This window comes from Notolepis coatsorum, assembly GCF_963971535.1.
Source record: "Notolepis coatsorum genome assembly, chromosome: 20".
In the NCBI taxonomy this organism is placed as follows: domain Eukaryota; kingdom Metazoa; phylum Chordata; class Actinopteri; order Aulopiformes; family Paralepididae; genus Notolepis; species Notolepis coatsorum.
In genome coordinates, this window is record NC_140184.1 from 63,076,998 (window position 1) to 63,091,679 (window position 14,682).

Below are 14,682 nucleotides of genomic sequence, written 5' to 3' on the forward strand. Positions count from 1 at the left end.
CCCGATTGCCATCAAACTGTATTTCATCATCAATATAATGCATTTGGGGCTATATATCACGTTCTGGAGAAAGCTGCAGAAAGAGATGAAAACATACTTATACATTAGACCATACTTTACTATGAATATGTGAATGAAAAAGTTTAACGTTGCTACACAATGAACAATACATATAGGACTTTGAATGGGCCCTAATAATGGCAATGTAGCAATAGAATTTAAAAAGTTATAGCCCTGCAAAGAAGGGGAATTTCTCCATAGACAAATAGCGCTGGCAATCCACAGTAATTTTCCGGATTTCTGGCCGGCACCCATAGTGTTAACGGTTCGGTACTTTATCGATACTCTTATCGGTTCTTTTTTATTATTTAGCAAGAATCTTTTTTTTTTTATTAAGAACATAATCGACATTGCTTTATTATTCCTTTATATAACTATATTACTGCACATGGCTACTTTTTGATCAATTAATACAAGCAGTCATAAATAAACTATTTTGGGACTTTCTATTTTATTTAGAAAGTTCTTAAATCAGTAATTAAAGTTTAAGTAGTTCTTAAACTGTTAAATACTCCATTTTATTAGTAGAGATACTTTTAGAACAATAGCCTGATGATATATTTTCCATGAGTTGAGTGGATGCATGACCGGAGCAGTGTGTGTGTGTGTGTGTGTGTGTGTGTGTGTGTGTGTGTGTGTGTGTGTGTGTGTGTGTGTGTGCGTGTGCGTGCGTGTGCGTGTGTGTGTGCGTGCGTGTGTGCGTGTGTGTGCGTGTGTGTGCGTGTGTGTGCGTGTGTGTGTGCGTGTGTGTGTGCGTGTGTGTGTGTGTGTGTGTGTGTGAGAGCGCACACTTTGCGTAGTGGGCGTGTCAACAGTGTCAGCTGAACTCGCACCAAACAAGGCATAGGGAAATAGTCAGACATCCCAGAATTATTTCATAATACAAAGTTTCTGAATGGATATTTGGATTAAACAAAGTTGTATGCAGTGATGGCCTCTCCCCACCACACACACCCGTCTCCTAGAGCCATATGAAATCCGCGATCACGGAATCGCGGACGGAATCGCGGAATTGAGCAATAAAAATGGAATCAACTGTAAATAAAAAAAAAAATAATTATAATGTTTTTTTTTTATGTTGTGGGACTTGTACAGCACTTTGTTCAACTTTGTCAGTGCTGTAAAGTTTAAACCTTTTTAAATCTTAGACAAACAAAACACTTTGCTTTCATGAAATATTGTAAGCCGTCATTTGAGGCTTTATAAAAGCAGCACAATGAACACAAATCTGTCAGTGCAGAGTCTGACCTCGCGAGTCAGAACTCGCACCAAACAAGGCATAGGGAAATAGTCAGACATCCCAGAATTATTTCATAATACAAAGTTTCTGAATGGATATTTGGATTAAACAAAGTTGTATGCAGTGATGACCGGTCTTTCCCCGCGGAACACAAGTTACTTAACGTTACACGGGTTGCGCTATGCATGCTTAGCTTGCTAACGATAGCAGTGTAACTTAATGTTACACACGTCGCGCTATGCATGCTTAGCTTGCTAACGTTAAGATTGGAGATAGCAGTGTAACTTAATGTTACACAGGTTGCACTATGCATGCTTTTTTCGAATGTTTCGTTCTCTCCGCTATGATGAGCTCTGCTCTGCTTCAGCACGGACAGCACCTCTCAAGTACCCGTATGTGCATGTGTGAGTGTCGGTCGCGCAAGTGTGTAAGTAACAGCCCCGCTCCTCGGGCAGATGGAGAGAGACTGAGGGAGGAGAGATATAGAAAACGGCCAACAAGATTAGTTCGCAACGTTTAAATTCCTCGAAAAAAAGGAGTGAAATACAAATGAAAGGGTTGAAATCAGTACTAGCAAGGGTGCCCCCAAATATTTTTTTCTACTAGCACAGGCAATTTTTAGGGGCAATATGCTACGCCCTCGTAGCACTGTACAGCCCTGCACACACGCGCCCCTCTCCCCACTAGGGCTGAGCCCAAACGTTCGAACCTTCGTTCGTTACGTTGGCATTCGAATTCGAAATCAACATTTGAATTTTTTATTTTTAATAAAATAAAAGTTATTTTTTTTTTATTTATATTTTTTTATTCTGTTTAAACCAATGGGGTTTTTCTTCACAGTTGCAGATAAAGATTAGGCTACACTAATATTATAGTACTAAAAGAAACTGATGAGTTATATTGATTAAAGAAAGTTGGGCTGGGGCTTCTCCCTGGGCTGGGTCTGGGACTGGAAAGTTGATTTAATAATAAATAAAAATACTAATTTAATCAGATTAATCACTTTATTCAAATTGAGGATTTAATTTGACGATGGTAAAAAAAAAAAGAAAAAAAAATGTATTAAAACAAATATTAACTTTTTTTTATTATTTTATTTATTAAAAACGAAGGTTCGAACGTTCGTTCGAAAAACCCTGACGAAGTTCGAATCCCAAAAACACGGTTCGGGGACAGCCTTACTCCCCACCACATACAAACACATGCCCCTCTTCCCACTACACACACACCCCTCTTCCCACCACATAATACACGCCCCTCTCCAGACCACATACACACGCCCCTCTCCAGACCACATACACACGCCCCTCTCCAGACCACACACGGCCCTCTCCAGACCACACACGGCCCCCTCCAGACAACATACACACATGCCCCTCGCCCCACCACATACATGCCTCTCCCCACCACACACACCCGTCTTCTCCTCACAACACACGCCCCTCTCCCCAGTACACAAAAACGGCCCACTCCCCACCACACACACCCCTCTCCCCACCACATACACACACATGCCCTTCTCCCCACCACCCCCACACGTACGCTCCTGTCCCCACCACATACACACACACCCCTCTCCCCACCACATACACACACACAAACAAACAAACAGTAGATCCAGACTCACTCTGCGGCTGCCCCCGGGGCAAAGAAGTAAGCGAAGCTCTGAGCCAGCTGCTGTGCGTTCTCAATGTAGTCGTGGTGCAGAGGCTGGTCAGTGGGTGGCAAGCCAATCTTATTCAGCAACGACACCCCGTCCACTATAAGGTCAACACACCCGCCAAAACCTGGAGGGAAGGAAGCAAGAGGGAAAAAAAGAGAAACAGGTTCAAGTGAAGTGGACAAAGCAAGACCTTTATTGATGCTATGCTTGGCTGTTGAGCACCCTGCAGTACAAATATATATATATACATTATATTTTTGTTTGTTTGTTGTTGAGACCAAATTGCCAATAAATCCCTTTAGTCAAAACAGACAGAAAGAGCTTGACCCCATTGACTTTGCATTTTATTTATTTATTTGTTTTATCATCTGGCGACCCCCCGACTTTGGGAACCCCTGAGTTAAGGGACCAAAAGTCAACAATTGGCTGCTCAGCTGGCCCATGGCCAGGTGTGTGTTATTCCCTCATTTGCAAGAAGCAGATAAAAGGTCTAGAGTTCATGGAATCTGTTGCTGCCAACTCTCAATATAAAGGTCCAAAGAGCTGTCACTATCAGTGAAGCAAGCCATCATTGGGCTGAAAAAACTAGAAGCAGTGAAGCTAGACCAGCACTCTCAGGTTCAAGTATTTAATGGCAGCCTGAAACAAACATGTTTCGGAATTACATATTCCTTCTTCAGTGTTATAGCTTGCTGAAAAAACTAAACAAACCCATCAGAGATAGCAAAAGCATTAGGTGTGGCAAAATCAATTGTTTGGTATAGGGATGCCCCGATCACGTTTTTTGCCACCGATACGATCACCGATCGTCTATGAGCCATATCGGCCGATACACTGCCGATACCGATCGTTTAAAAAAAAAATATATATATATATATTATATAATTATACTTGTAGTTGTTTTATCTGCGAGACAAAATGCTCGCTATCTGCAAACAGCTCCACTGTCTGTGTGTATACTCTGCTTTGGTCAAATCACATTCAGCATGCCCTCATCCACGTGCAGCCTATGCAACATTGTACCCCGGATGTATCTAGGTTCCCTAGATAGATGAAACTTCCCTTCTCAACCAACCCATTGATAACAACCCATATAATAGCCGTGTTTATGTTTGTTTTTGCTCGTGTTCTTGTATATAGTGTAATAGTTATATTTTGTTCGTTTGTTACGTTTGTTAGTTCATTAGTTTAAACTTTAGGATAGTTGTAACGTTAGTTTAGCTTCGTTTTAACGTTAGATAATGTACAAAATAAACATCTTTCCTGTGTTTTATTTTGAAACCCCCCGACCGGAAGTATTTATGATGCTTCGCTATCTTCTTGTGTAGTCCGGTTCTACGTTTGTTCAGTTGGTGTCTGTAGATTGTTGGTGAACAACTAACTTTAGATTCGTTTTAACGTTAGCTAGCAGCAGGGATGGACGCCGTTGTGCAAATGCAGGCAGCTACAGGCACTCGAGGAAGAGCTGCTGAATTTAATCGGCAGGAGAGAGAGAACTCGTCAAAGCCGCATATCCCTGTGGCTGTGGTGTGGTCGTATAGGCACGAAAGTGCAGCTCAAACTACCTGTTGTATTAATTAATTGATTGCTGTTTAACTTGTCCGTGTCCAGTCCTTTCGATTAGCCCCACTGTTCATTGTAAACAATGATGCATGTAATTATATTAACGTTACTGTGTTGTAGCTTGCAGCTTGCATATGTCTCTTGAGATAAGGAGACAGAGGTTAAGATGGCTCGGTCATGTATTGAGGATGCCCAATGAAAGGTTACCCAAAGTTGCCTTGAGATGGACCCCAGTTGGGAAGAGAAAGAGGGGTAGACCAAAGAACACCTGGCGAAGGACAGTGATGATGGAGCTGAAGGAGATGGGTCTTTCCTGGGACGAAGCGCAGGCCAAAGCACGAGACAGGATTCAGTGGCAGTGTATGATTGCGACCTTATGCCCCAACCGGGTCGAAGAGGATAAGTAAGTAAGTTGTTGTAGCTATGTTAATCAATTCTGAATGGCATTAACGTTAGCTGGCTGGCTACAACGAATTCTCACAAGCTGGCATCGTAAAATATCAACACCAGCCATGGGTATACGGTTTTCTAAATTGTGGAGGCTTTTAATCGTCAAGGTAAGAGGATTTGAAGGCGTATGCTATGGAAGTAGGGATGTCCCGATCGCCTTTTTTTGCTTCCGATCCGATCCCGAGCATGTGATTTTAAATATCTATCGATCCGATCGTTTCCGATCCGATCTTTCACATTAGTAATCAATTTTGACGCATTTTTGTCAGAAACTAGAGCGAGACAAGCCCATCTGTTGCCTATAATAGTCCGGGGCGCGAGAGCGGAGGCTTTTATTATTACATTCACCCTGAGAAATGTGCTCCTGCTTCATATGAGAAATATTAAAAGTTTCAATATATGTTTGCACATTAGTATACATTCAGTGTTCGACTTACGTAATGGTCCATTCTGGTCTGAAACGGCGACGATAAACCTCAGTCACGTAACGTTATCCTCCAGGTGAAAATTTAGTCTGAAAACTTCGCCTCCAGCCTGCTGCTTCATGAGTTTTTCCTCCACGCGGAATCTCCTCCTTGCAAACATTGCAACTGGCTTGACTTTATATTTTAAAATGCTTAGTTCCAAACCTCTGACATTAAGTCTAGCTGCTCAAGTCAGTGGATATTAACTGTGTTTCGGGAGCGACGTGTTGTTGTTGTGGTCGCGTGTAGCGTGTAGCGTCTAAATTAAAGGGAATGTTTGTTGCAACGGTGAAAATTAAAGGGGAATGTGTTTGTTGTGGATAATTATTCTGCTCTGTGTGACAATAAATACATTAATGATGATATATTATATGTAATTTAAAACCAAAACTAAGGCCTCCGTATGAGTTTAAGACGTGGACATGGTCATGTTTGTTGAATAAAAATTTTCTTTTTTTGACTGCCGATTTTTATTATAATTTTTTCCCGATCCCCGATACTCTGAAAAGCACGTGATCGACGCCGATTCCGATCACGTGATCGGATCGGGACATCCCTATATGGAAGTCCCCTGCGGCTCCACTTTGTTGAAATGTACATAACTAGGGCTATAGGATAACCACCGCTTAATTCGCGATGACCAATTACATAATCCAACATATGTGTAAGAAACTAACATATTCCAGTTAACGGTATATTTTTTTAATGATTCGTTACGGCGAAATCAATACTTCCATTTGTATAAATTAGGTTAACTCGAGGATAGTATTCCTGCCTGCGGGACCAATATTATTCTATGACAGCCCCGCCCCCATTCACTAACCAACCAATCAACGCAACGGTTGTTCAGATTAGATTTGGGTGAAAGGTACGCATGAGAGAGAAGTCAGCGAGTGAGAACTCCGCTGAGAATTGGATCATGTTTTCCGCGCATGTCTTCGATCGGTTTTCACGATCGGCGAAAATAAAGCATTATCGGAATTCACCAATCTCATATTTATACTGAATATCGGCCGATACCGAACGCTGGCCGATCGATCGGGGCATCCCTAGTTTGGTACATTCTTAAAAAGAAATAACACACTGGTGAGCTCAGCAACGCCAAAATACCCAAAAGACCACAGAAAACAACTGTGGTGGATGAAGGAAGAATTATTTCCCTGATGAAGAAAATCCCCTTCACAACAGTTAGCCAGCACTCTCATGAGGTATCTGTGTCAAATTCAACAATCAAGAGAAGACTGACACCAGAGTGAATACAGAGGATTCACCACAAGATGTAAACCATTGGTGAGCCTCAAAAGTAAACTACGCACAATTTCAGAATTCATACATGTTATTCATATGGTCTAAGACAGTCCAAGAATATTATTGAACATGAACAACTCTCTCAAATCCATAAACTACAGTGCTTAAGTTAAAACTCAAATTGGTGATGTCATCATGTATGTACACTAACTAACCTTACGGTCATGCACTTGTCCTAATAAATACTAACCTACACTGTAGAACTCAACACTTTGATGAACATTGTTACTCAGCTGATAGAGTTGTACCCTTCCTGCTGTCTTGTTGTACAAAACGTGTAAGTCGCTTTGGATAAAAGCATCAGCTAAATGACTAAATGTAAAATGTATAAATTCTGAAACAACTCCATAGACAATGAATTGGGAAAGATGGTATAAGATGATACTGAGGATCTCTTTGTGGATGATATGTTTCGGAACTAAGAACATTACAATAAAATAAAGCTCATGTTGGAAAGAAAAACTCAAACAAACATTCTATGGCTCCACAAAATCAGTTTCCCATTCATTGTCAATGGAGCAGCTCACGACTTTATACCTGATGATGATATCACCCGCTTGGTTTCTGGCTCTATGGCTCAATGTACTGACTGACCCTCCTTAGGCCATGGAAATAACATTGAAATGCTTAATCTGGGTGTTGTTCCCCTAAGAAACCGTGGCTTATGTCTTTTTAGGATGCATTTTTCACTTGGCCTACCTCTTTCACAGTGCATAGTATAAAGAAACACTTTCACAAGTTAGGTTACATCAATGTATTTATTATCGAATTAATAAATAAATGAATAAATATATAGATGGATGGATGGATGGATGGAAATGTAGGTCATTCTACAGTACTGCAGCCAGCCACTCTGTATAAGAATGCCTCAACAGTAGGGATGAAAAGTTGGTTCTATGTGTGTTCAATGACACAGACACACCTTACCCCCTTCCTTTACTGGACAAACTGGACCTGGTGTGATGACAATGAGTAGGGGGTATGTTTTTCTTTTCTTTTAGCTTAGTGCTGATCTCCTTTTTTTTCTTTTTTTTTTTTACTGTGGCGTTATAGGGAGGTGTAGTGGTTACGTCATTGTTGTTTCCGGCCGGTCCACCTCGCTTGAAATTGCAATGTATTTCCAATGGACACATTTGTAAATCGTCTTGTTTAAAACAAATAAAGCATGAACATTGGCATGGTGTACCTTTCTGTGTGTATTCATCCACAATCTATAGCTCAACATGAAACAATTAGCAATTAATCGTAAAATAATTACGTACAATTTTATTTCTACCAAAAATGCTTAAACAATAATTGTTGTAAATTCCCCAGTATCTGTTATGCTGTGTATTATTATTTCCAGTCAGGCACTTCTTTGATGGCCCAGGGGTCCTATTATTTATAGTCATGCATCTCTCTGGACAGCCCAGGGGTACTAATGTGGTTTAAATGCAGTGGCCATCTTGCCGCCCATGTGTTCCACTGCTGTCTGCTTTCCCAGTGAGTGCGTTCATGAAATAAGTAAGTCATCAATAGCCTACAAATATAGTGCCTATGGTTATGATAGATACATGTCATATGTAGCCAGCATTGTGTGTTGTTAACTCGTGTTTCTATTCCACCCGTTGAGGACCAGAGCCACGAGTTAACTCGTGGCGAGTTGTTATTGTTTTATTCCATATTAATAAAGCTATTAACGTCCGCAATCGACTTGCAGGACCTACCCACATATTTGATTTTCGAAACATGCAATACCGGCCAGATCCGCTTAGGGGCGCCATCGCTCCACTGCAGTATCATTGAGGGCAATTGAAAAAAATTATCTTTTTACAGTCTGTGGGCGTTTCATATGAGCCTCGGTTCCAAACGAACACCCTCCATCTTTGATCCCGTTACCGAACGCATATTTCAGCCTGGAATAATGGGATTTATGATTAGCCAATGGACATATCGATCTACCAGATTCCGATGACTAATGACGAAATGCTGCCGGCGATCACATGGCCTGACGGTAGGATACTATTCACCCAAATTACAGATGGATTGGACATTGTTTTAAAACGCAACGTGATCGATCAGTGAAAATGGTATATTGAACGCACACTGTATTGCTAATCAATAATAGTAATCGGCGTTCCCCGCCGCCCCCATTTCATCCATAGATGCTCTGTAATAGTCCGGATGCTACGCAGTTTGTTTTATTTCATTCGTATATATACAGCAGAAAAGGCGTTTGATATAACGTAGGGCTGGGCGATATGACCAAAAACGTTATCGCGATAAAATTATAAAATTATTTTCATATAATTCGATATCGATAATTATCGTCGATATAATGTCTGTCAAGTTTAATTAACTTCTAATATGCTGCTGCGAATGTCTCAAGTCGAGTTGATGTCGTCATCAGTCCGCGCACGTTAGCAGTTAGCCGACAAGCGGAGTATCTCATGACAATAAATATGACACTAAAATACTCTCTTCCGCCACAATATATTGAAACGACGTCCACTCCCACACTACTATAAACGTGGCCTCAGAATTCAAAACACACACATACTCGGCACGTAAATATATAAAACAGTGCCGTGCAAGCTAGTTAACCTAGCCAGCATGTTGCTTCTAAGCTGTGTATTCCATGACAATGTGCTAAATATGACACTAAAATACTCTCTTCCGCCACAATATATTGAAACGACTTCCACTGTATACCCCCACTACTATAAACGTGGCCTCAGAATTCACGCCACACACATACTCGGCACGTAAATATATAAAACAACGCTGTGCAAGCTAATTAGCCTAGCAAGCCTTGTTGTTGAGTGAGTCCTACCGCTCTGGGTCTCCTTCCGGGTCTCCGTCGCTCTCGGCCATCTCCTTCACTGATTGGTTGTTAGCTGTTGTGCGTATGCACGTTATCACGTAACGTTGGTTGTTGTTAGTGAGTGTGCTGAGCCGAGGCTGAACGGAGCCAAGCTTGGAAAATCGATATTGTAGTGCCGAGAGATGGGAGTCGGAGACGGTAGCTCGGTAGAGCGAACAGCTTTTATTCAATACACAAAATACAACAAGCTACTGCTCCGTTGCGTGCAGAACGACTGACTCGTGGTGGCAGGTAGTGCCACCTCATATAATGTCCGGGCGGAACTCTTGTTCCTAACAATAGTTCCGTGGGTGAATTATGTACAATTAACAATCACTACACAAGCCCCCCCAGAATTCAACCATGGTCAAAATCTCCACGGCGGGGAGAGACAACGACCCGGCCGCGGCGTGAGCGGACAACCCGGGGCGCGGTGCAAGCGATTGCGCCCTCCACGGCGCCCGGGGGCATGAACCGGCCACGGTGAGTGCGGAAAGCCAGGGGCGGGGAGGTAGGGGCGGCGCAAGCGCCCGTGTCCTCCCCGACACCCGGGGGCACAGACGTCGACGAGGCCAACGACGGCTCCGTCGTTGGCGGGTCCCGGGGTAGCGGCGGACGGCCCCGGCGGGGGGAGAGGGCCAGCTCTAAGGGCTGGGAAATGTCTATGTGGGCGGGTTCAATCTTGTGGTGGTTGTACCCCACCTCAAAGGCGAGCCTTCGCCAGTCCTCAGGGGCCTGTGGGCTAGGGTGTCCGGTGGATAGGTCATCCCGCAGCGTCGGACCCGAGTGACCAATCGCGACGTCCTCCAGGCGTAGACTGGAATCTGCAGTCCCGAGGGCCTGGATGTCGTGGTCGGAGGCCTGTTCCGAGCCCCTGTCGACGTAGTCGAGGTCCGGCTGTACAGCTCCGATGACGACGTTGGGCTTTCCGGCGACGTGTCCCGCGGCGCCCTCGGAATCGTACGCGAGCTCTTGTCGTGCCGACCATGGCTCCGCTACCTTTGACTCAGACGTCGTGAGGGGTTCGTGGTCGGTGAAAGCTGTAAGAAGGCCGCCGTATGTCGCCTCATCGCGGACACATGCCAACGAAGCCCGTGTCCGTGCGTTTATTAGGCGGCCATGTCTAATGTCCACGAGGAGACCGTGTGCACCCAGGAAATCTGCCCCGAGAAGTGGGAACGAAATGTCGGCCGTGATGCAGTCCCACGTGAACCGCTGGCCCCCAAAACACAGTTCCACGGTCCTTGTACCGTAGGTGCGGATAGGGGTATCGTTGGCGGTCGTCAGGCGTGGACCTCTATTATCGCCGGCGGTGTCCTCTTTCGTAGCTGGCAGGACGCTCCTCTGAGCTCCGGTGTCGCAGAGGAATTTGCAACCGGAGAGTGTGTCTCTAATGAAAAGCAGCCGGTTCGACATACCTGCGCTCACCGCTGCTACTGGGCGCCGGTGTCTGCGTTTCTGCGTTATGCCGAAAGTGCAAGGGGAACGGCATCTTGTCGCCCTGGCGCCGAAACGTGCGTGGTAAAAACACAGGCCTGCGGCAGCGCTGCTCCTGTTCTTCCTCGCCCCTCCCCCCTGCGGCGTGTAACCGCGAGTCGAGGCTATTAGCCCTGGGGTAAAGTGTCGAGTGGCCAGGTAGAACCGATCTGCCTCCTCTGCCAGAGCACGGGGATCCACAATGTTTGTATTGGCTAGTGCCGTCTGTACCCGTGGCGGCATGTGTCTGAGGAACAGCTCTTTAAATAAAAAGTTCGGCTGCTCGGCGCCCAGCAGGTTCAGCATCATCTCCATATGCGCCGACGGCTTGCTGTCTCCCAAGCCACGTATATCCAGCAAGCGTCGGGCCCGCTCAGACGGTGACAACTCAAAAATTCTGAGTAGGTGCGTCTTAAACGCCTCATATTTATTCCGTGCAGGCGGAGCTGTTATGAAGCCTACCGTCCTCGCCGCTGTAGTGCTCCCGAGGCTCGAGACGACGTGGTAATATCGCGCGCCGTCGTCGTCAACCCCTCGTAGGGCGAACTGCGCCTCTGCTTGCGCGAACCACGCCGCCGCAGAATGCTCCCAAAACTCCGGCAATCGAATAATAACGGCATCGTTTGCCATGTTCGGTCCGGTCCCTGATACTTCAGCGAGACCAACGTCGGGGTCACCAGTGTAGTGCCGAGAGATGGGAGTCGGAGACGGTAGCTCGGTAGAGCGAACAGCTTTTATTCAATACACAAAATACAACAAGCTACTGCTCCGTTGCGTGCAGAACGACTGACTCGTGGTGGCAGGTAGTGCCACCTCATATAATGTCCGGGCGGAACTCTTGTTCCTAACAATAGTTCCGTGGGTGAATTATGTACAATTAACAATCACTACAATATATCGAAACTTTGGGGGGTCGTGCCGTTCTGGATAAAGTGGCTCCAGCAAAAACACTACAAACATTATATCTTCAATAATAATGTTAATGATAGAAGGGAACAAATTTTGTGCAAAAATGGAAAGCTTGCCAATGTTCATGAGGCAGAATTATTACAATAGCCGATAATACATTTTCCCAATGATAAATCCCTAAACGGGGTGGACCATGCGGGCGGTCTAAAGTGACGTCAGACTACACCTCCCTATTGCCTGATTTGATTTATTTATTGTCTTGTTTGTCTGTACTGTACTGACCACAGCTAAATAAATGTTTGCAGCTAAGCTGTTTATTATTTTTATTTTTTTAATAACCCCCCCCCCCCCCCCAAAGAATATTATTAGGCCCATGTATTTTAAAATGTTTAAATACACAAGTAATTGTGTCAATACAATACATGGAGCAAAGGTGTTGCAATGTACTATCTTTCCTTACCCCTAATTATGTCAAGAGCAGAGCTGTGTTGTCAGCCAGGCTATCTGCTCAAAAGTGATGCAATAGTGTCTCTCTAGGCTTAATCTTCATGCTATACTTTGGACTTGGAGAAACACACACACACACACTAATAATGTCCACAATGTTTGCCCAAACTTTACTCGGTTCAATAATAATCCTGCCTGCATCATCACATGTATGTACATGTATGTCCTGCACATTGTGTACAGTACAGAGCTTTTACTCAAGATTGTTTATTGTCGGGCGGCTAAGTGGCGCAGTGGGCAAGGCGCTTGCCACTAACGGAGGAGATGCTGGGTTCGAGCCCAGCTCTCGGCGTTGCTACCAGCTTGGCTGGTCGTTCATACTAACACAATTGGCAGTGTTAGGGGTGGGAAAGCTGGTGGGTGGGGATTGGACGTTGTGGATGTCGACTCCTACAGGTCGGTTGGTGCGCCTGTACAGCAGGATCAGGAAGTAACGGGGCAGCGTGAGCCTCCCAGTCTCAGTTCGGGGGAAGCAGTCAGTCAGTGTCTTTTTGTTGAGTTTATTTTTCTTTTCTTTTTAACACTTTCTCTGCCAGAGACGCCTAAACTCGTCATTCCCCGCCATGCTAATTCTGCCAATGACGCCGTAACACGTCATTGAGATCAATATTTCAAAAATCTGTGATCGCAATCATATTTCTCCCCCGGAGACTTGAGATCTACTGTTGACAGGCCTGTACACTGCAATGATATGATCGCGAATTGCCCCTTTAATTGGCCGTTGCGATTGGTAAATATTATCTGGGGGCGGGCTTGCGAGTAGTGCTTTCAAGCCTTACATTCGCATTTCACTCCTAAATTATCCAAGGCGTGTGATGACGCCACTCACGCGAGCTGTCAGTGCGACACAATGTCGTGGTGCTATGAAAGAATCTGTCGGCAATGAATGAACTTACTGCGATCACAGATAGCCTGAGTGAAAAAAAAGATTTGCGTGTGGAGTGAATCTAGGTCACGCTATATACTTGGTACTTGTAGTCTATCGTGCGATTAAAGACCATGTCCCTATCTGCGTAGTCTATACATCCAACACCAAATCCCATAATTCCTAGCAAAACGAAACTGAATGTGGCCTCTCTTCCTTTCAATATGGACTATTGCATCGCCAAAGAAGCACCTCATTTCAATACATTTAAGATACAAATTTTGCTCTGCAAGAACAACGGAGTGGATATCAGTCCATCTTATGACAACCACGTCCGATGTGGAGAGATGATAAGATGATGATGATTGACGTGATGATGTGATGATTGATTGACGGGGACACGGACACTTCTAACGTTCAGGTTCAGCCATGCATTAGGTGAGTAGTAGTAGCCCACTATTAGGACGTGAAATACTGTCTACTTAAATTTATAAAATATCAACCTATCTATCTATCTAATAATGAGACAATATGCAAATAAGATAATACTAATAATTGTCACGGTGTCCCCGTATATGAAATGAAAGTGGCTTGCAACTTTACTGGCTGTCACAAACTGTTTATTTCTCGTTTAGCATAGTATTACATTCCACTTCTATAAACAATCAAAGTCCTACCGTAAGAGCCTCATACGGGTCAATTAAACCTTTTTGATTAGTCTTTCCTTCGAGCTAAGTTGGACTGAACATTTCACTGTCAAAAGCGCAAATGTAAATAAGGTTGCGTCGCAACACGGTTTTCAAAATAAAGGTCACATATACAAATACCTCTCAATTCTTACTAAAAAAAGTCCCGGATATACATAAACATTAATTGGCATAGATCTCTATAAACGGCCCAACACATTGATCACTTTAGGCACACCCTGAAACCAGTAACATCACAAATATGAAGCAGGTAATTACCCATACAAATAATAAACCTTTCATGGGGTTATTTACAATAATAATTCATTTGATTTCTAAAGCACTTTTCATTGTGAAACAAATGTATGCAGAGTTTCTTGTCCTCCTGATTAATGCAATGGTGTGTGTGTGTTGTGGTGATCTCATTCAAGGAGCACTACACAAGCGCGCGCACACACACACACACAAACACACACAGTTTGTTGTTTTTGTTCTATTAGTGATTTACACACTTTCTCAGTTGGTTCATTATAAAAGATACAAACCTGAAAACAAACGCACTTAAATGTTAAATAAAAGGACCACAGTAATGAGGCAGGAGGAACATATTTTTTTAATAATGGTAAAATTGTTATTTAAAAATGTGCCC

General features: G+C 43.9%; 1 protein-coding gene across 2 annotated transcripts in view; it reads right to left on the bottom strand.

The window, feature by feature from the left end:
• Window positions 1-14,682, bottom strand: part of adpgk2 (ADP-dependent glucokinase 2) — an 82,412-nt gene that overhangs the window by 54,696 nt on the left and 13,034 nt on the right. For both annotated transcript variants that reach the window (XR_014620824.1, XM_084337262.1), the window contains exon 2: window positions 2,928-3,087. Coding sequence is in view for 1 of the 2 variants with exons in the window: in XM_084337262.1 (XP_084193388.1) it covers window positions 2,928-3,087 (160 nt within the window). In the remaining variant the exon portion in view is untranslated. The remainder of the gene's footprint in view (window positions 1-2,927; window positions 3,088-14,682) is intronic.